The sequence below is a fragment of the Eumetopias jubatus genome, unplaced genomic scaffold (assembly GCF_037043125.1).
Source record: "Eumetopias jubatus isolate StellerSeaLion01/CBP00866 unplaced genomic scaffold, mEumJub1_p1.0 scaffold_9, whole genome shotgun sequence".
Classification (NCBI taxonomy): Eukaryota; Metazoa; Chordata; class Mammalia; order Carnivora; family Otariidae; genus Eumetopias; species Eumetopias jubatus.
In genome coordinates, this window is record NW_028274815.1 from 87,803,317 (window position 1) to 87,825,144 (window position 21,828).

The window sequence follows — 21,828 nt, forward strand, 5'->3', positions numbered from 1 at the left end:
CCATCATAACATTGGCCTTGGCAAAACCATGCTGTGTTAATGGCAGATATATCACAAAAGGTAACACTAGAGCACATCTAGTCCTCTGAAGTTGTCTTTGAATGGCTGTTTGATCTTTATTAAGAGACAAAAATCCTCCTTTAAAAGTTTGCATAAAGTTACATTTTGAAGTAGGTAAACACTTAGTAACAAAAAATATCTCAAAAGCTGGGTAAAGATAAAAACACTTTTGGAAGCATATGGTAGTTATCAAATATGAAAAATAAATATTACTATGGTCTTTATATTAAACATCAACTGTTTTCTTGTAATAAAAAAGAAATGGAATTTATTGTTATTTTGGTGTTAAAATATGAACGAAATTTACCCCATCATGGTGTAATTTCTCTTCTCTCCTCGTTTCAAGCATTTGGGTTCTAACAGATTCTAAATTTAGCCAGTGATCTCCCTGGTCATTTAATTTTTGTTTCCCTTTTAAATTTAAGTGATGGTTTGTTCTTTCTTTCCTTTTCTTTCTTTCTTTCTCTCTTTCTTTCTTTCTTTCTCTCTCTCTCCCTCTCTTTCTTTTCTTTCTTTCTTTCTTTTCTTTCTTTCTTTCTTTCTTTCTTTCTTTCTTTCTTTCTTTCTTTCTTTCTTTCTTTCTTTCTTTCCTCTCTCTTTCTTTTTTCTTTCTTTCTTTCTTTCTTTCTTTCTTTCTTTCTTTCTTTCTTTCTTTCTCTCTCTCTCTCTCTCTCTCTCCCTCTCTCTCTCTCTCCCTCTCCCTCTTTCTTTCTTTCTTTCTTTCTTTCTTTCTTTCTTTCTTTCTTTCTTTCTTTCTTTCTTTCTTTCTCTTTCTTTCTTTCTTTCTTCTTTCTCTTCCTTCCTTCCTTCCTTCCTTCCTTCCTTCCTTTCATTTCTTTTTCTTTTTCTTTCTTTCTTCCTTTCCTTTCTTTTTCCTTTCCTTTCCTTTTTTCTTTCCAGCTATTACTGATAATGGCAGTTGATTTAACGTACTGTTTTTCAGCTGACTACCTGGCTCAGGCATTTGATTCTCTCTGTTTGGACTTGAAGGCAGATGAAGGAAAAGTCTTGTTTTTGGAGTATCAAGCTCTTCCAGTAATACTAAATCATCTCCGAATATCCAGTAAAGGACTCCTCTCTAATGTCATTGATAGTTTGCTTCAGATGACAGTGGAATCTAGTAAGTTTTAAAGTCTTTAGATACACAAAGTAATGACAGTAGATGATTTTATTTTCTCAATGTATAACTACATGTCAGACATATTGTATTATATAATAGAAATGGTTAAAATGTATTTTTGACAGCAGTGTAATAGAGTCATTAATAACATCATTAAAAGTTGTATGTCTAAATGTCCATTAACGTAGCACAATTGCCAGTACTCACCTCATCTCAGTTATGTGCATATACTCTGCATTTTTAGTCATGTTTTCAAGCTTCTTTGTCTGTTCTTCCGTCTCATCATTCTGACAGATCTAATCCTGTATTCCCTGCTTGCTTAGAAGGAGATGTTCAAGTGTGTCTCCATCTAAAGGGAGAATATGACAAAGCCATATTCCTGTTGTTTCCTCCTCAACCTTACCGTTTTGTTGGAGGGTTCGGGGGTGGGAGGAGCACTCAGGTGTATATGTGGCTACTTTTTTTCATGCATATTTGTAATATTTTGTAGTCTCTGGCCTTATTTTTTCTTTTTGGTTTTTATATTGGTGTAGCAAGTTCTTTTTTTTTTTTTTTTTTTTTTTTTAGCAAGTTCTTTTAAATTGCTATTGATGGTTCCTAATTTAGCCCAGATATGTATGGAGATGTTGCACATAAATATTTTCATTTGTTTTGGTTGGTATTGCTCTTTGAACCTCAAGTAACCCCTTGACTTGTAACAGGCAACCATTTTGCCTCAGTAATTTTTTTTCACTTGTGGCTTTTCCTCTTCCCTCTTCCCTCTTCCTTCTACGGCACTTCTAAAAATGAAATGTTTATGCCTTCCAGAAGATGGAAACTAAAATTGGAAAGTCATTTCTCAGTGTGGTAGTAAGCAATCTGTGGTACTTGGTGCTGCTTGTGGGTGAATCCCTAATAGCTGGGTGTAAAGCATAGTTATATTTCTAACCAGGTACCTTCAGTGTATGGCTTCACATTTCTAATTCATTTTATATGCTTTCTCGTTTTTCTTTTACAACATCCCTGTGAAGGGCCTGAATAGAAAAACTGAGGCCTAGAAAAATCCGGTAACTTGTCCATGGCAAGACAGACGCTTAACCAACTGAGCCACCCTCTTTCTTTCTTTCTTTCTTTCAGGCGTCCCTCTTTCTTTTTAAAGATTTATCTATTTATTTGAGAGAGAGAGCTGGGGGGAGAGGCAGAGGGAGAGGGAGAAAGAGAATCTCAAGCAGACTCTCTGCTGAATACAGAGCCCCACATGGGCCTGATGCAAGGCTCAATCTCACAACCCCGAGAGTGGAAATCAAGAGTTGGACAATTAACTGACTGAACCACCCAGGATTTTTCTTAATGAGGAAAACAGAAATTTTACCAGATGCTAATGTCTATTCATTAGAAACAAATCTGTCTGAATATTTCTGACAGAGATGAAATCTTATAGCCAAAGGAAAACTAAATATAATTTTATGAAATAGTGGACCTACTTGGGTGAAATGACTTTGTAGCACCATAACATTCACATTTGGAGAAATAATAGTAGATAAAGTCAACAGGTGTTCAGTTCCTTCACACTTGTTCACCTTTGTTCAGATTATGCTCAAATCCAAGGTTATCCTTTCTTGTTCAAATTGAGTAAATAAAGCAATTTCTAATGTGGATTCCTAGAAAGCCATATCATTTTTAGTGATGGAAAACTTTTGGAAGATTAGAAATGGGTGAATCATTGATGATTTCTGACTGAAGCATATTTATTTGCTTGATATATTTTTCTACTTTTAATATAAATCCAGTACCTGATGTTAACCAAAGAAATATGTTGAAGGGGTTAAATGAATGCTAGATCAAAATGTAGCAAATACTTATCCAGCTGTTGGTTTTATGTTCTGTTTTTTCTAGATTTGAGATGAGAAACTCATTTCACCAAGTACATAATTTCCACATGCCATTTTTTTTAAGTTAATAGGAAAAAGTTAGTAGAAGAGAAATCTTGATAGAATGGATTTGCAGATGGCTTATCTCACACAACTAATGGGCCTTGGTGGTCAGCCATGCATGAGGTGACATGTTTCAAGCATTGTGTTTGCAGTGCTTCCCTGAGCCTTGGGGCTTCCTCTGAATGTCCATTTAGGGCTTTGGAGCAAGAGGCTAGAGGAAGGTGTCAGTGGGCCAGACTCTAGCCTGGGAGTACTCAAAATGCTTGCTTATTGGTTCTCTAACACAAGTCAGTATAGAAACAGTGTTTAAAACTTGTATAGTAGTCATCAAATTACTAATTTTATCAAGTTCAATAATAATTAAAAACATTTGGACTTGTATTTTGTATGTTTGTTTTATTTCATTTCCAGTGTTTTTTTTTTAATTTTTTTTAAAAGATTTTATTTTTTTGACACACAGAGAAGGAGAGAGCAAGCACAAGCAGGGGGAGTGGCAGGCAGGGGAGAAGCAGGCTCCCTGCTGAGCAAGGAGCCCGATGTGGGGCTTGATCCCAGGACCTTGGGATCATGACCTGAGCCGAAGGCAACCAACTGAGCCACCCAGGGGCCCCATTTTCTAGTGTTTTTTAATGGTATTGTAAAATGATAAATTTTGAGAAGTTTATTCGAACAAACAGCGATTCCAGTGGGATAGCACCAAATCTGAAAATGGTTAGGGGTGGCTCTGTAGGTGGGTCCTAGGGCAGAGGTTTTTATAGAAAAGACAGGGAAGCAGAGCAAAGAAATTATTTAATTGGCTATAACATAAATGTTTGCCTTGTTGGGGAAAATTTAGTTATTTGGTGGTTATAATAGTTTTACTTGAGGTTCATTTTCTCCAATTCAAGGAAATCTGCTTGGCTATTGATGATTAGTTTTTCTTGAGTTTTGTTTTCTTAGATTCAAGTGCACTGACTGCTTTAGAATTTGATTTGTTTAGTTAGGATACCCTGCTGAAGGCATGAGAGCTCCCCAGTCTAATAGCCTCTTTGTTAAACTATTTTAAACAGTATTTTGTTAAAGTCTGTTGCATTCTCTATGCTGGATTGGAAATCTCAGACCAGTTCTTACAGTAGTTTGAGGAGCAATAGGATACTCCATCTCCACTGTATACTTCATGTTAAGCTGTGTTGTAGTTCGTACTGCTACAGAGTGGTTTTTCTCTTGTCCCTCTTGTGCTCTTCCCCCAGATTCGTCTTTTCAGATGAGAAATGTTATTAGCTGCATAGGTATTTACTGTTTTTTGAAAGCTGCTAAAATGCATTTCTTTTTTTTTAAATGATCTAGATATATTTTACTTTAAAATGCATTTCTTTGAGTGTAAATTAAGATCTATACATTGATTTACCTCAACATATATATTATGAGCACATTTTTTTTTAGATTGAGGGCTTCTGATAATACCTCTTTTGGGTGTGAGTATATATCATATAATAACTTAGTAGTGTTGATTTTAGAAAATTATTTTGTGGTTTCTTTCTCTTTTTCCTGTCAGTGGTTAAAAGCTATTACTTACTTATCTGGGTTTAGCTGTGTAAGAACTTGAGTCTTATTTTATTTCAAATAGTACTTTCCTTTTCTTGTTAGACTTAGTTTAAATAGAGGGATTTAAGTTTGTATTTGTATTATTTAGTTCATTCTATTTTGCAGCCTAAAAACTGCCCGTCTAAGGTAACATGCTGCCATTTAACACTTGATGGCAATAATGTATTCGAGCACATTTTGCAGACACTTTTTATTTGTATTATAAAAATAATAGAAATTTGGAAAGCTACAAACTGTAAAAAAGTCTTACTATCCAAAGATAATGTATATTTACTTCATACGTACATTACTCTCTTTTTTCCATGAATAATTTTCATGATGTTGGGTGTTTCTTTTTTTGTTGTTGTTTAACATGGTTAGGTTTTAATGTACATGTAGTTGCATCAGTCTATGTTTATCTGTCTAAAATATCAAAATACAAGAAAATATTAGGATACTTTGCAAAGATATATACCTGAGTTCTTTTTAAATTATGAATATGGGTAAAATGTATTATACATTATAATACAATTAAAGCTAGCAAAGAATTATCAAATGCTTTATGCTACATGCATTAAATTTGTTATATGGATCTAGAAGTTATTTGTGAACATATTTGTATTTCTTAGTTTGGTGCTCTTTTTCATTGGCAGTTAATTTTTCTTGATTTGAGCAACATTATTTCTTCCCTTCTTGCTATTTAATTTTTTCTGTCATTCTATTATGTTTTTATTATTAAGGAGATCAAAGCAAGGGTAATTTTTTAAAATAATTTTTATTGTTATGTTAATCACCATACATTACATCATTAGTTTTTGATGTAGTGTTCCATGATTCATTGTTTGTGCATAACACCCAGTGCTCCACACAGAATGTGCCCTCTTTAATACCCATCACCAGGCTAACCCATCTCCCCACCCCCCTCCCCTCTAGAACCCTCAGTTTGTTTTTCAGAGTCCATCGTCTCTAATGGTCCGTCTCCCCCTCCGACTTACTCCCCTTCATTCTTCCCCTCCTGCTATCTTCTTCTTTTTTTTTTCTTAACATATATTGCATTATTTGTTTCAGAAGTACAGATCCGTGATTCATCAGTCTTGTACAATTCACAGCGCTCACCATAGCACATACCCTCCCCAATGTCTATCACCCAGCCACCCCATCCCTCCCACCCCCCACCACTCCAGCAACCCTCAGTTTGTTTCCTGAGATTAAGAATTCCTCATATCAGTGAGGTCATATGATACATGTCTTTCTCTGATTGACTTATTTCACTCAGCATAACACCCTCCAGTTCCATCCACGTCGTTGCAAATGGCAAGATCTCATTCCTTTTGATGACTGCATAATATTCCATCGGGTATATATACCACATCTTCTTTATCCATTCATCTGTCGATGGACATCTCGGCTCTTTCCACAGTTTGGCTATTGTGGACATTGCTGCTATAAACATTGGGGTGCATGTACCCCTTCGGATCCCTACATTTGTATCTTTGGGGTAAATACCCAGTAGTGCAATTGCTGGATTGGATGGTAGCTCTATTTTCAACTGTTTGAGGAACCTCCATACTGTTTTCCAGAGTGGTTGCACCAGCTTGCATTGCCACCAACAGTGTAGGAGGGTTCCCCTTTCTAAAGCAAGGATAATTTCAATGAAATGACAAATGCCATATTTCCAAAAATGTACCAACGTAGTATGTACACACCCATGTTTCTTTTCTAGTCATGAATCCTACATATGTATAACCTGTTTTCTCAGTTAAAAGCTTTCAAATGAAAGAATGTTCTCTAAGGAAACACCATGGGAAGATTTATTTTTAATAACTGAAGAATATATGATAATATTTTTTAAGTCTAAGAAGTTGACACCCCTCTTAATTCTACCACCTTAATAAGACATAGTTTGCGTATTGGCTGATATATTTATTTTTTTACATAGTTGCAATCATAATATGCATACTTTGTTGTATAAGAAATGCATATTCATTATTGAAAAACTAGAAAATACAACTTTATTTCATTCAACAAATATCTATCTATAGACTGTACATTTATCCCTGGCACTCAGTGAGACACTAGGGGTACAGCAGAGAGCAAGATGATTAGGTCCCCTGTCAACATGGAGCTTATGGTCTAATTGACTTTTGTCAAATTATTGTAATAGTGAGTATGATAATAAAAATATCATAGAATTATAAACGTGGTAAGGGAGTTAGCCATGCAGAGGTCTGGGAGACTATTGTAGGGATCAGGAACCGCTAGAGCAAAGATGTTAGGGCAAGTATTAATTGTTAGGTGTGGTATTTTCAAGACATAGCAGGGAAGCCAGTGTAGCTGAGGCAGAGTGAGTGGGCAGAGTAGTAGAAGAATCAGAAGATGGGGCCTGCCACTCATTCAGAAGGGCCTTGTTGCCCAACAGTAAGACTTGGGGACTTTTATTCAATAAAATTCCTTGAGCTTTCCCTTTCTGTTCTCCTTTGTTGAATGTCATATTATGAACCTTTTTTTTGCATATTTCTGCATAGCCCTTATTTTTAATTGTTGCTTAATACTTAATATTTCATTGTATGCATATGTTTATGTAATATTATTACTATATGTTTATGTAATATTTATTATTACCATTTATTGAGACATTTCTTGTGGGAAGTGTGTATGAAATTTGATAAAATGAATTCATTGGCCTTCCATCCCAGCATAAAAGAGCTTTCAAATAGTTTGTGGTCAGTCCCTTGAGGGATATGGGGCACAGGGAACTAACCTAGCAATCCTTTGCATGATCTCTTGAAGTCTACTTAAGAGCCATTTGATGTGCACATGTAACTGTGCATTTGGTAGTGGTCTCTGAATGCTGTCAAATTTATAGCTATATTATAAGTTGCATAATTGCTTTAATGATGCCTGCATTCCCTTGTCTGACACTGTAATAGAGTTTTTTTTTTTGAGATATAAGCCTGGCTTTTCTAATTAACACAAGATGATATGAACCCATTTTTGGTCAAGCTTTAGGTTTGTGTTATATAGTCTATCTTGAGGAAACTTGTTTCAGTATTTTTTGACAACAAAACAAACCATGGTGTATGTTAGGGAGTAAAATCCCACCTGCCAATTAGTGTGATAGAGAAAGCTGAGGAATCAAATAATTAAGTGTATAGATAATGAATATACTATTTTTTTTAAAATAAGAGTTCTCTGAGTATTTAACTTGAATTTTTTAAATTGTGTTTATTGTTTAAAAGATAACATGTTCATATAGCTAATCATTTCAAAGATACAAAAGTGAAAATTCAAAAAAAAAAAAAAGTCTTCTTTCAGTCACTGTTTCCCCTTCCCCGGAGAAAGCAATTTCACTAGTTTTTTTTTTCCATGTTCTTTTGCTACGTGTACTGTGTTTGTGTACACACACATATTCTTATTTTTTCATTTTTATCAAAAGAATGTTAGCATGCTATATGTGTTATGAAAAATAGATCTTAGAGATCTTGTATTAGTACATAGTTTCTTCAAAAATTTATTCATTTAAGATGACTATTGATGGATATGCTAACCTTAAACGGTAAAACTGCCAGGTATTCGAAACTGGGCTTATTCAATATAGCAGAGATTGCGATTCAGGACAAGCAAGCTACAACAAAATCACAGACAAGACCAGAGAACAAAGGAGAGGAATGCCTTTTTATACAAAAGTGGTAGTGGTGGTTGGGGTATTGGGAAGGTGGATGGGTGGGAGGGCTGTTATAAACAAAAAGCCCATTGGAGTAAACTGGGAGTTGGAAGTATAGTGGCTTTTCATTGGCTGAGTTTTGACCATTTCTCATTGGGTGGGGCTTTGCTGGAAGAAGAAAACCTTTCTTCCTCCTGCTGGCTTAGTAAAGTAGTATCCATGTGCAGGGTGCATCACTTCCTGTTGGGTTTGCAACTGACCACAAGTGGTAGGCCATGAACGTTCCCCATGCTGGCCTTCTGACTCCATTCTTTTTTTTCTTTTTCTTAAGATTTATTTATCCATTTATTTTATTTTTATTTTATTTTATTTATTTTTAAAATTTTTATTTTATTTTATTTAAATTCAATTTGTTAACATATAGTGTATTATTAGTTTCAGAGGTAGAGTTCAGTGATTCATTAGTTGTATATAACACCTAGTGCTCATTATATCACATGCCCTCCTTAATGCCTTAATTTTAGAGGGAGAGAGAGAGCGGGGAGAGAGAGAGAGAGCAGGGAGAGGGGGAGAGAGAGAAGGAGAGAAGCAGACTCCCTGCTGAGCTTGGAGCCCGACTTGGGGCCTGATCCCACCACCCTGAGATCACGACCCTAGCTAAAATCAAGAGTTGGACGCTCAACTGACTGAGCCACCCAGGCTCTCCTTCTTCTGACTCCATTCTTTTTTTTTTTTTTTTTAAGATTTTATTTATTTGACAGAGCACAAGCAGAGGGAGAGAGAGGGAGAAGCAGGCTCCCCGCTGAGCAAGGAGCCCGTTGTGGGACTCGATCCCAGCATCCTGGGATCATGACCCGAGCCGAAGGCACCTGCTTAACCGACTGAGCCACCCAGGCGTCCTTTTCTGACTCCTTTCTAAATGAGATTTCCTTTTATTAATTTTCACAGATATTTGGGTTGTTTCTAGTCTTTTGCTAAGGCAAACAGTGCTTCTGTATACAAACTAACTTACACAAAAGCAAATTTGCACATGTAGGAGCTTATTTGGTAGAATAGATACCTAGAAGGAAGAATAGATACCTAGGAAGTAGAATTGTTGGATCAAAAGAAAAATTCTCAGATTATGAGAATGACATGGAGTAAAAATTAGGTAAAATAACAAAAGGAAAAGCACACAGAGCAAAGAGACGGTTATAAAATTCATTGTTTACCTTGTTTATGTGTTACAAAATGCTTTTTTCTGATAGCTCATAGTTCAGAGACTCAGGAATTGAGTCTAGTATAGACAGGTATAGTGATGTGGATAATTCAGGCAGCTCTTAACATCCCATACCCTTTTCTGTATGTGACTACATCCTCCCTCCCACCCAGCTCTTTGCTCCTCTTTTCCCCACTCCTAAATCCATCTCCCTGGTACTCAGTATATGGTATATTGAACAGATGTGTTGCCCAGCTAAGACAGCAGCACTGCTGACATGGAAACTTTTGCTGCCTGAGCTTCTTGGTGGTTGTTGCACAGCAGGCTAAGTGCAAGAGGTGGTTCAGAGGCTTCTAGATGTAATGTTTGGAGGTGGAAGACTGCCTATGTAGACATCTTATTTGAAGTTTAATCATGGACAGGTAAGAAGCAGATTTTGTTTGTTTTTTAAAGCATTTTCAAAATGCCATTTACATGTCAGTTTTAGTTTTTATTCATTTTCTTTGAAATAGTTTTTTTCATTGTGGTAAAATACATACAACAAAATTTACCATCATAACCATTTTTTTAAAAAGATTTTATTTATTTGACAGAGAGAGAGACAGCGAGAGAGGGAACACAAGCAGGGGGAGTGGGAAAGAGAGAAGCAGGCTTCCCGCTGAAGAGGGAGCCTGATGTGGGGCTCGATCCCAGGACCCTGAGATCATGAACTGAGCTGAAGGCAGTTGCTTAACCAACTGAGCCACCCAGGCGCCCCCATCATAACCATTTTTAAGTGTACAGTTTATAGTGTTAAGTACATTCACATTGTTGTGCAGCCATCCGTCTCCATCCATCTTCAGAATTGTTTCATCTACCCCAACTGATAATCTTTACTGATACCCCTCCCCCTAGCCCTGGTCACCCACCATTTTACTTTCTGTCTGTATGAATTTGACTATTGTAGGTACCCCATGTAGGTAGAGTCATACAGTATTTTTCTTTTTGTGATTGACTTAATTTCACTTAAGCTTAATGTCCTCATGTGTCGGAATTTCCTTCCTTTTTAAAGACTGAATAATATTCCATTGTATGGATATACTACATTTTGTTTATCAGCTTATCCATTGATGGACATTTGGGTTGCTTCCACTTTTGGCTATTGTGAATAATGCTGTCATGAACATGGGTGTACAAATACCTGTTTGAGCCCGTTTTAAATTTTTTAGGGGAGTCTTTAAAATAGTATGTCTTTCATCAGCGTGAACAACAGTGTTTGAAATTGTACTGAGATTACAAGAATGAAGGGGGGGAAACTGGAGGGGGAGACGAACCATGAGAGACGATGGACTCTGAAAAACAAACTGAGGGTTCTAGAGGGGAGGGAGGTGGGGGGATGGGTTAGCCTGGTGATGGGTATTAAAGAGGGCACGTTCTGCATGGAGCACTGGGTGTTATGCACAAACAATGAATCATGGAACACTACATCAAAAACTAATGATGTAATGTATGGTGGTTAACATAACAAGAAAAAATTTAAAGAGAAAAAAAATTGTACTGAGATTAAGACAACACTAAGAAAAAAGCAATCAAAACTTGGTTTAGGTTATCCCCAAAGCAGTTTCAGCTACCAAAGCAATATGCAAGGTATTTTCAACATCTGAATTTGTTGTAGTTTAAAATAGTTGTTTATAAGCTTAACTTAAACCCAGAGAACATAATTTTATAGAAACCATAGTTTAGTTGCTTGAGGAGTCCAAAATGGTACTAGTAGCACCCCTTGTATCCTTGTCTATCACTCCTCAGAGACTTGATATTTGAGTCTGCTGATCATCGAGAAAAGGGTGATTAATTCCTGGATATGTGAAACAGAAATACCATTTCAGTGTTTGTCCCTGTTGTTAGGAAGTCAAAGTTGGAGATTGCTTTTATATCTTTTAAGATAAATTATTAAGAAAGGAAAAAGGTTAGTCTTATTTTGAATCTTGATTAATCATGTCACGTTTTCGGTTCTTTTATAGATTTTGGCTAAGCTTTCTGTGTTCTGCAGTTAGAATGAACTCCTGTGTGTTTTTGCTTTTTTCTGGTACTTTTCTGATTCTTACTACTATATCCAAGGCCAAACTATCATATCTTATGTGTATTTTTGCAGTAGTTTTTTACTGGTTTCCTTGCTTCCCTCCTTGCCACTCTTACTACTATATTCTCAGTGCTTCCGCCAAAGTGTGCATCACTCCCTTGCTCAGAACTCCCAAAGTGGTTTTCTGTTGCAGAGTGGAAGGTGATATTCTTAAAATGGCCCACAAGGCCCTATAAGGTCTGGCCTCTGGCTGCCTTTTTCAGCTCACATCTTAGCGTTTTCACCAAATGTCAAACTTGGTCCTGCCTCATGGTCTTTGCACTGGATCCTTCCACCCGTAATACTTTTCTCCCAGATAGTGAGCAAGGCTTGCTCCCTCCATTCCTTTGGGTCCCTGCTCCAATATCACATCCTTAGAGAGTCCTTCTTTGTCCATCCTGTGTAATTGAGCCCCATCCACTCTCCTTATACCCCTTACTCTGCTCATTTTATCCTCCAATGCTTACATGATACATACATATGTATTGATCTCTGATTTATTTGCAGTTTATCTTGCTGAAAGGTGTGAGGTTATGGATTAAACTTTTCCTAGATGGCTACCTTCCTTTATTCAATAAACTATCTTTCCCCCTTTGTTTAGAAATTCTTTTTTGGTAGTATTTGAAGTTTTTCTCCATTCTCTTATTGATTGTAATGGTTTTTCATTTCATTTTCTTGGGTTTTCCAGATACACAATCATATTATCTGTAAATATTATTTCTTCCTTAACAATCTTTATAATTTTATTTTGCCTTATCTCATTAAACTTGGGTGTCGCCTTTAGTACAATGCTAAATAATAGCAATGATAGTAAACATTTTCATCTAGTCCTCATTTTAATGAGAATGCTTGTAATGTTTCATTAAGCAAAATGTTGCTGGCTTGGGTTGAGATACATATGTCTTACCATTTTAAGAAAATATTCATCTATTCCATACAGTTATGTTTAGAGGTGGATGTTGAATTTTGTCAGTGAACTTTTTGTATCTATGAAGTTTGATATACCAAAAAAGGATCATGTGATTAATATAGGGAATAAGAATAATAATCTTTAGATTACTAAAATAAACTACATTTGGTCATGGCATGCTTTTCTTTTTTTTAATTTAAATACAATTAGCCAACATATAGTACAACATTAGTTTCAGATGTAGTGTTTAATAATTCATCAGTTGCATATAACACCCAGTGCTCATCACATCATGGGCCCTCCTTAATGCCCATCACCCAGTTCCCACATCCCCCCACCCACCTCCCCTCCAGCAGCCCTCAGTTTGTTTCCTATAGTTAAGAGTCTCATGGTTTTTCTCCCTCTCTGATGACTTCCCATTCAGTTTTCCCTCCCTTCCCCTATGATTCTTTGTGCTGTTTCTTATATTCCACATATGAGTAAAACCATATGTCTTTCTCTGATTGACTTATTTCGCTCAGCATAATACCCTCCAGTTCCATTCACATCAGTGTAAATGGTAAGTATTCATCCTTTCTGATGGCTGAGTAATATTCCATTGTGTATATATGTCCATATCTTTATCCTTCCATCTGTTGATGATGTTGATCTATTTTTATTGATTTTGGGAGGGCATTCTCTCTACCTCTTTGATTTAAATGCCTGTTTCCTTCCCCAGGTTAGGCAAACTCTCAGCTATGATTTGTATACTTTCTATCCCTCTCTCTCTTTCTTCTTTCTCAGGGACCCCAGTAATTCTAATATTGTTTCGCTTTATGATACTGCTGATTTCTCAAAGCCTCCCCTCAAGGTCCATTAGTTGTTTTTCTGTCTTTTCCTCAGATTTTGTCCTTTCCATCAAGTTGTCATCTATGTCACTTACTCTCTCTTTTGCCTCATTTGTCCTAGCTGTTAGAGCATTCAATTTAGACTGCATCTCAGTTAAAGCATTTTTAACTTCAGCCTGGTTAGATTTTATTTCTGCACTGAGAGATTCTCTACTATCTTTTATGCTTTTTTTTAAGCCCAGCTAGTAACTTTTTAATCGTTATCCTGAATTCTAGCTCTGACATTTTACTTATATCCATATCGATTACATCTGTGGCAGAGAGTATTATCTCTGGTTCTTTCTTTTGGTGTGAATTCTTCCTTCTAGTAATTTTGCCCAGAGAAGAATAGATGAACGAGAGAAGAAAATCAAAAATAACTATGACCCAAGTGAAATACACAGTAGACAAATCCAAAGAGGTCAGAAAGTAAAAAAGAAAAGAAAAAGGAAAAAGAGAGGGGAGAGACTATAATCTCCCAAGTGGACAAAACAAACAGGGTGATGACTTGGTCCTGGGTGTATTTTGGTCTTTTTGTTAGAAGGCACTGAATCCCAATATTGTAAAGAAAATAAAGCTTACATATATACAAAAGATAAAATTGAATACAGTGAAAGGAAGCCAAAAATTAAGAATGTATCTAAAAATGTAAATGTAAAAAATGAAAGTTAAAAAAAGACTTAAAAACAAAGAGTTGATAAAATAAGAAACTAGTTGAAAAGGACAAAAGAAAAAGGAAAATTTTAAACAAAGATAAACGAATCATGAGAAAAAAAATCTCAACTTCTATATACAATTTTCCCCTAGTGCTCTGTAAACTTGGTGTTTACCTGTTGTTCCAGCTGGTCTTCTGGAACAGGGGTGGGGCCTGCTGCACTGATTCTCAGGTATCTTTGCTGGGGTGGAGTTGTACTGCCCCTTGCCAGGGGGCCGGGTTCAGTGTGAGCTGCTACTGGTTGCTCTATGTGTCCTTTGTTCCCTGAAGGCTTTCCGTGCCTCTATAGAGGATGAAAATAGAAATGGCCGAGCCTCATCTCCAGCCCCAGAGCTGAAAGGTCGTGGTCCCCTCTCTTCAGTAAATCCTCAGGGATAAGCAATCTTCACTTTTGTGTGTGCCAAACTCTGCAGATTTCTGTGGTGCGTGCCCACACTGATCCTCCCAGAGGAAGACGGAGGGTCACTGTGTTTTTGCCCTTTGCAGGGAGCCCTCACAGAGAGCTGTTGCCGGATTGTGCCATGGTTTGAGGTTTATGGTGAACCGAGCTGAGAGCCCACTTCCAGGCTCGCTGATCATAACCGGTTTCCCCCCTCCAGTGCTTGGGAACTCTGCCAGCTCAGGCATCCCCTTTCTTTCTATGACCCCGGGGATCCTGAGACCACACTGTCCCACCTAGGATTCTGCCCTGCTTCACCACCTGACCACCTTTCAGTCAGGGGCATCTCTCACTAGAGCAGACTTCTAAAGGTTCTGGTTTTGCCTTCTGGGCTTTTATCACTTTCTGGTAGCCAGCTTTTAGAGGCTTGCTCCCCACACCGTTTATCTTCCAGTATCTCCCCTCAGATTGACTTCTCCACAACTCCTACCTTGCAAAATGTGGTTGCTTTTCTATTTGTAGAATTCCAGCAATTCTTTTCTTACATCTCAGGTTGAATTCATAGGTGTTTAGAATGATTTGATAGTTATCTAGCTAAATTCAAGGGACCATATAAATGAGGTCCCTTGTTCTTCTGCCATCTTGCCTCCTCTCTGGGGATGTTTTTCTTATAATGTACTGCTGATTTTTTTTGTTTGCATCATGAAGGAAAATAATAAACCAGTCTCACTTATGATTACCCATTCAAAATCTTAGACTGAATATTAGCATTTACACTTACTGTAACAATTGAAATACTCAGTTTTATTCCTTTCCATTTGACTTTATGTGTGCCATTAACTTAACATATTTCCTGGGATGTGGACATGTTGCTATTTGTATCAGTTTTCTATAGCTGCTATAACAAATTACCAGAAACCTGGTGTTTGAAACAACAGAAATTTGTTCTCTTATAGTTCTGAAAGCCAGAAGTTTGACATCAGTTTCTCTGGGCCAGAATCAAGGCACTGACAGGGCCATGCTTCTTCCAGAACCTCTAGGGGACAGTTTGCTCCTTGCCTCTTCCATCTTCTGATAGCTGTTGGCATTCCTTGGCTTGTGGCTACATCACTCTAATCTCTGCCTTCTAGGTCACTTTGAAAATGTAGGTTTTATTATTCAAGTATGGTGAGGCCAACAAACAGATCGGGAGGTAACTACCATTAAAAATCCTTTATTCTTTTTTTAAAAAATATTTTATTTATTTATCTGACAGAGAGAGACACACAGAGAGAGGGAACACAAGCAGGGGGTGTGAGAGAAGGAGAAGCAGGCCTCCCACTGAGCAGGGAGCCCGATGCAGGGCTCGATCCCAGGACTCTGGGATCATGACCTGAGCCAAAGGCAGATGGCTAATGACTGAGCCACCCAGGGGCTCCAAAAAATCCTTTATTCTTACAGTTTGTAACTGCAAGGGGCATGCCATGCTGCAGGGCCACACAGGGGGAAGCACCAGAGTCAGTCAGCAGGCAGAGAGAAATGGGGGAACTGAGAGCAGGAACCTTTATTGTGATTCCCTTGGGAAGGTATGGGAAAGGCAAGATAAACAGGCTTAGGTTTGGCTAATTTGAAACATTTCAGTGGGTATTGGGGCACAGGGGCTTATACCTGACCCAGGAGTGATTAGAGCAGTTGGATAGTAGCTTGGAGTGTGAGAGCACCACACAAGAGGTGATTGGGGGGCGTAGGCTCTAGATTGGTTGGTTGGCACAGGCAGATCATTTACTATTTATAGGAATTGACTAACTTGGGGAGGGGCCATCCCTTCAGGGTCAGCAAGGCCCCAGATATCAAAGCATCAAAAACACATGGTTAACACAACACTGCCTTTTCTTCTGCTGTCTGAAATCTCCTTCTGTCTCCCTTTTATAAGGACACTTGTGATTGTGTTTAGGCCCACCTGGATGATCCAGGATAATCTCTCCATCTCAAGATCCTTAGTTTAGTCACATCTGCAAAGCCTTTGCCATGAGATAACATTTGCAAGTGCTAGTGGTTAGGATGTGGACATCTTTTGAAGGTCTGTTATTCAGCCTGCCATGTAGTTCTTTCCTTTTTTCTGTCATTAATTTGAGACTTTGGTTGGTACCAGTTTGCATGTATACTTGTTTCATTCATGGTGATTCATTGTACAGATACAACCATCTGACCACTTTATTATGTCTTCCAATACAGTTTCAAGCACTGACATATTGAAATAGTATACTTCATTATAAATTAATTTTCTTTTTTCTTTTTCTTTGTGTTTTAAGGAAATGTTGAAAATATTTTATAAAATATTTTCTTATAAAAAGATGGCATGAGTCATTGAGTTAGGAACTGCTCCTCTAGTTCAGCTACTTATTTTACATATATAGGCATACCTCAGAGAGATTGTAGGCTGGCTTCCAGACTACTGCAGTAAAGTGAATATCGCAATAGAGTCATAAGAATTTTTTGGTTTCCCAGTGCATATAAAAGTTATGTTTGCACTATACTGTAATCTATTAAGTGTGCAATAGCATTATATCTTTAAAAGCCCAATGTACATACCTTAATTAAAAATACTTTGTTGCTAAAAAATGCTAACCATCATCTAAGCTTTCAGTAGGTTATAATATTTTTGCTGGTGGAGGAGTCTTGCTCCATGTTGATGATGGCTGCTGACTGATCAGAGTGGTAGTTGCTGAAGGTTGAGGTGGCTGAGGCAGATGTCTTAAGACAAGTTTGCTACATCGATTGACTCTTCCCTTCATGAACAATTTCTTTTGTAGCATTTGATACTGTTTGATAGCATTTTAACCACAGTAGAACTTCTTTCAAAATTGGAGTCAATCCTCTCAAACCCTGCTGCTTTGTCAACTAAGTTTATGTGATACTCTAAATCTTTTGTTGTCATTTCAACAGTCTTTACAGCATCTTCACCAGGACTAGATTCCATCAAGAAACCACCTTCTATGCTCATCCATAAGAAGCAACTTCTCATCTGTTCAAGTTTTATCATGAGATCGCAGCAATTCAGTCACATCTTCAGATTCCACTTCTAATTCTAGTTCTCTTGCTATTTCCACCACATCTGCAGTTATATCATCCACTGAAATCCTGAACCCCTTCCCTGAAAGTCATCCAAGAGGATTGGAATCAACTTCCAAATTCCTGTTAATGGTGGTATCATGATCTCTTACCTTGAATCATGAATGGTCTTAATGGCATCTAGAATGCTGAATCCTTTCCAGAAGGTTTTCAGTTGACTTTGCTCAGATCCATCAGAGGAATCACCATCTGTGGCAGCTATAGCCTTACAAAATGTATTTCTTAAGTAATAAGACTTGAAAGTCAAAATTACTCTTTGATACATGGCTGCTGAATGGGTGTTGTGTTAGCAGGCACGAAAATAGCATTAATCTTGTTATATATTCCCATCAGAGCTGTTGGGTGACCGGGTGCATTGTCAATGACCAGTAATATTTTGAAGGGAATTTTCCGAGCAGTAGGTCTCAATAGTGGGCTTAAAATATTCAGTGAACCACGTTGTCAACAGATGTGCTGTCATCCAGGCTTTGTTCCACTGACAGAGCACAGGCAGAGTAGATTTAGCTTAATTCTTTTTTTCTTAAAAGATTTTATTTATTTATTCATGAGAGACAGAGAGAGAGAGAGGCAGAGGGAGAAGCAGGCTCCCAAGAGCAGGGAGCCTGATGTGGGACTCGATCCCAGGACCCTGGGATCATGACCTGAGCCGAAGGCAGACGCTTAACCATCTGAGCCACCCAGGCGCCCAGATTTAGCTTAATTCTTAAAGGCCTTAGGATTTTCAGAATGTTAAATGAGCATTGGCTTCAACTTAAAGTCACCAGCTGTATCAGCCCCTAACAAGACAGTCAGCCTGTCCTTTGAAGCTTTGAAGCCATGCATTGACTTCTCTCTAGCTATAAAGTCCTGGATGGCATCTTCTTCCAATAGAAGACGTTTCATCTACATTGAAAATCTTTTATTTAGTGTAACCACCTTCATTATCTTAGTTAGACCTTCTGGATAATTTGTTGCAGCTTCTACATCAGCATCTGCTGCTTCATCTTGCACTTTTATGTTATGGAGATGGTTTCTTTCCTTAAATCTCATAAACCATCCTCTGCTAGCTTCAAACTTTTCTTCTACAGCTTCCTCACCTCTCTTAGCCTGCATATAATTGAAAAGAGGTAGGTCCTTGCTCTGATTTAGACTTTGACTTAAGGGAATGTTGTGGCTGGTTTGATCTTCTATCCAGACCAGTATTTCTCCATATCAACAATAAGGCTGTTTTGCTTTCTTATCATTCATGTACTCACTGGAGTAGCACTTTTAATTTCCTTCAAGAACTTTTCCTTTGTATTCACAGCTTAGCTGTTTGGTGCAAGATGCTTAGCTTTTGGCATATCTTGGCTTTCGACATGTCTTCTCAACGAGCTCTTCTTTTACTTGGGCCTGTAGAGGGCATTGTAGGGTTATTAATTGGCTTAATTTCAGTAGTGTTGTGTGTGAGGGATTAGGAAGGCCTGAGGAGAGGACACAGAGGGGGAATGGCTGGTTGGTGGAGCAGTCAGAGCACACACAACATTTATCAGTTAAGTTCACCATCTTTATATATGGGTGTGGTTTGTGGCACCCAAAACAATTAAAATAGTGACATCAAAGATCACTGATCACATAACAAATGTAATAATCATCAAAAATCATAATGAAATACTGCAAGAATTATCAAAATGGGACACAGACACATGAAGTGAACAAATGCTGTTGGAAAGATGCACCGATAGACTTGCTTGACACAGGGTTGCCGCAAACCTTAAATTACTAAAAAACAACAACAAAACCCAAAACCCCCACAATATCAGTGAAATAAATGAAGTGAATAAAACATGGTATGCCTGTAGATAAATGGCTACCTGGCACTCTGAGAAATTAAGTGACTTGTTTAATGTCACATGGCTATGGCCAGGGTGGTGATGAGGAATAAATTAGTCTTTCAGAAAAAGAGAAGGTAGAGACAAGGGAGAAGATTCCCTTGGACTTAGGACCCCAGAATTGAGGGATTCCAGAGTAGAAAGTAGTGGCAGCACTTACTGTGTCCCAGGGATTAATAAAGGAAGGTGGGGATGGTGGGGGGAAGCTTTAGAATTCTCTCAGGAATGAAGAAGTAGAGGGAAGAACAGGGATTTGAGCAGACTAGGAACTTTTTGGGTTTGTCCTGCTCCAAAGAGAGCCTTTGTCCCTGGACTAGCACTTCTCCCACCTCAGGCCCGTGACAAACTCCCACTCATCTTTCAAGAAATGGGAAATCTTCAGTGTGTTTTACAACCTGCCTTGTTCCCTAAAGGAATGAAGGTAGACTTGGAAAAAACTAAAGAGGGGAATTTATGTAAAGTTGGGTGTTTTCAAAAGATTACCTGTGGATATCCTTCTTACTGTTGCTTTTGTTTCCTTTTTAAGAATTAATTGACCTTTATTCAGTGCTAGGATGGGCAGCTGATGTTTTTTGGTTGACATTGAATGTTGTCATGTTATAACTTTTTTAAGATTGATTTATTTACTTTAGAGAGAGAGTATGCAAGTAGGGGGAGGAGTAGAGTGGGAGGGAGAGGAAGAGGGAAAGAATCCCAAGCAGACTCCACACTGAGCATGGAGCCTCATGCAGGGCTCGATCTCAGGACCCTGAGATCATGACCTGAGCCAAAATCAAGAGCTGGATGCTTAACCAGCTGACCCACCCAGGCGCCCCAGCCATGTTATAACTTTTGAACTCTCAGAACTAGAAATAAGAAAGCCTTACTAACCAAAAATTATATATTTTGTCCCATGTAATAGCATGTTAATATGTATATCTGAGAGTTGGGAATTCGCTTTTAAAATAATTTTATTATGATTACTGCTTTGCCTTAGAATTCTGGAAAGATTAAGATAGCTGCTATTTGGAAAATAGGGACTTAGATTCTTAGCATAAAACCTACGTAAAGTACTCTAGTCGGTTTCCAAAAGGTTGATGTCTAACATAGACAACATAATCATTACCAAAGAATGTACTGAATTGCTGACAGCACATACTCTTTAGAAACAAACCACCACTTTTGAAATGGCAGATCTTAGATAAATAATTCTCTTGTGAGATTTCAGTGATTGACTTTTAAATTAATAAGAATGTTTATTTTCTTAAGTTGCCCACTAATACAGTATTTTGTCAGATATTAGTATAATGTTGATACAGGGAGTTCTTATGCCACTTTCCCCTTACTACTGAAAGTAACCTGAGATTGATTGTGTCTTCAGGTAATCCTTTCTCAATCTGAAGATTTAAATACCTTCCACCAAGCTTATGAACTACAAATTTACATAAAATATTGTGAGTCAAGAAAGCATTGAAAAAATTTGTTTTCAAGAGGTAATTTAGCCCTTTGCAGCAAACATTATGGGCTGGCTGCCCCATCACCATTCTCATCCCTTTCTCTTTCACCTATTCTCAGCCCTCTCATTGGCAGGAATGGCCACTTGCATGACACACGTGTGGCCAGTGAGGGGGAAGTTAGAAGTCCACTGAGAGTTTCTAGGAAACTATGTTTTGATTTGCTGGTAAGAGGGAGCAGATGATTGGCACTGTTCTACTCTACACCTTTTTTTTGCCTGTTGTCTAGAGCCTTTTGACCATGAATTACACATGAAGAAAGAGAGTCTGAAATGAAGAATTTGGGTTTCTGATGGCATTGTCCTGCACCTAAACCAGTTCCAGAAAGTGCCTACCTCTTAAGAGAGAAACAATAATCTGTTTGATTAAGCTACTATATGTTGGACTTTTTATTACATACCCAACTGAACCACCATGTACTTTGTTTCAGTTTTATTTTACCCTCTAAAGCTTCTGGGTTTTTTTTTTTTAAGTCTTTTTTTGGAAGGTAAAATTGTATAGGTTTATCATTTTAAAATTCAAGTAGAGACAGACATCAGCAAGATGGTAGAGTAGGAAGCTCCAGGCTCTCCTTCCTTTACAAAAACATCAAATTAACAACTACAGACTGACTAAATTAACTTTATAGGAGCTCTGAAAACTAGTCAAAGATCTGTAGCAGTCAACCTAATGCAAATTCAAGAAAAGCCATATTCAAAACATTAGGAAATTTTGTTACCTTTTTATTGCCTTTACACCACCCCACCCCGGGTGTGGTACCGGGCAGATGGGAGGAAGTGGCTCAATTTGTTGCTCTTTCCCTCAGACAGAAAAGACAGAGTGAACTAGTTTGCAATATTTTGGCCTATCTGGGTGGTCCAAAGGATTGGGTTCTCTCTTTCCTGACTC

At 37.8% G+C, this 21,828-nt stretch overlaps 1 protein-coding gene across 1 annotated transcript in view; it reads left to right on the forward strand.

Moving 5' to 3' along the window:
* Positions 1-21,828, forward strand: part of CCDC138 (coiled-coil domain containing 138) — a 147,446-nt gene that overhangs the window by 112,590 nt on the left and 13,028 nt on the right. Inside the window, exon 13 of the mRNA XM_028091277.2 lies at positions 1,004-1,180. Coding sequence (XP_027947078.1) covers positions 1,004-1,180 — 177 coding nt within the window. The remainder of the gene's footprint in view (positions 1-1,003; positions 1,181-21,828) is intronic.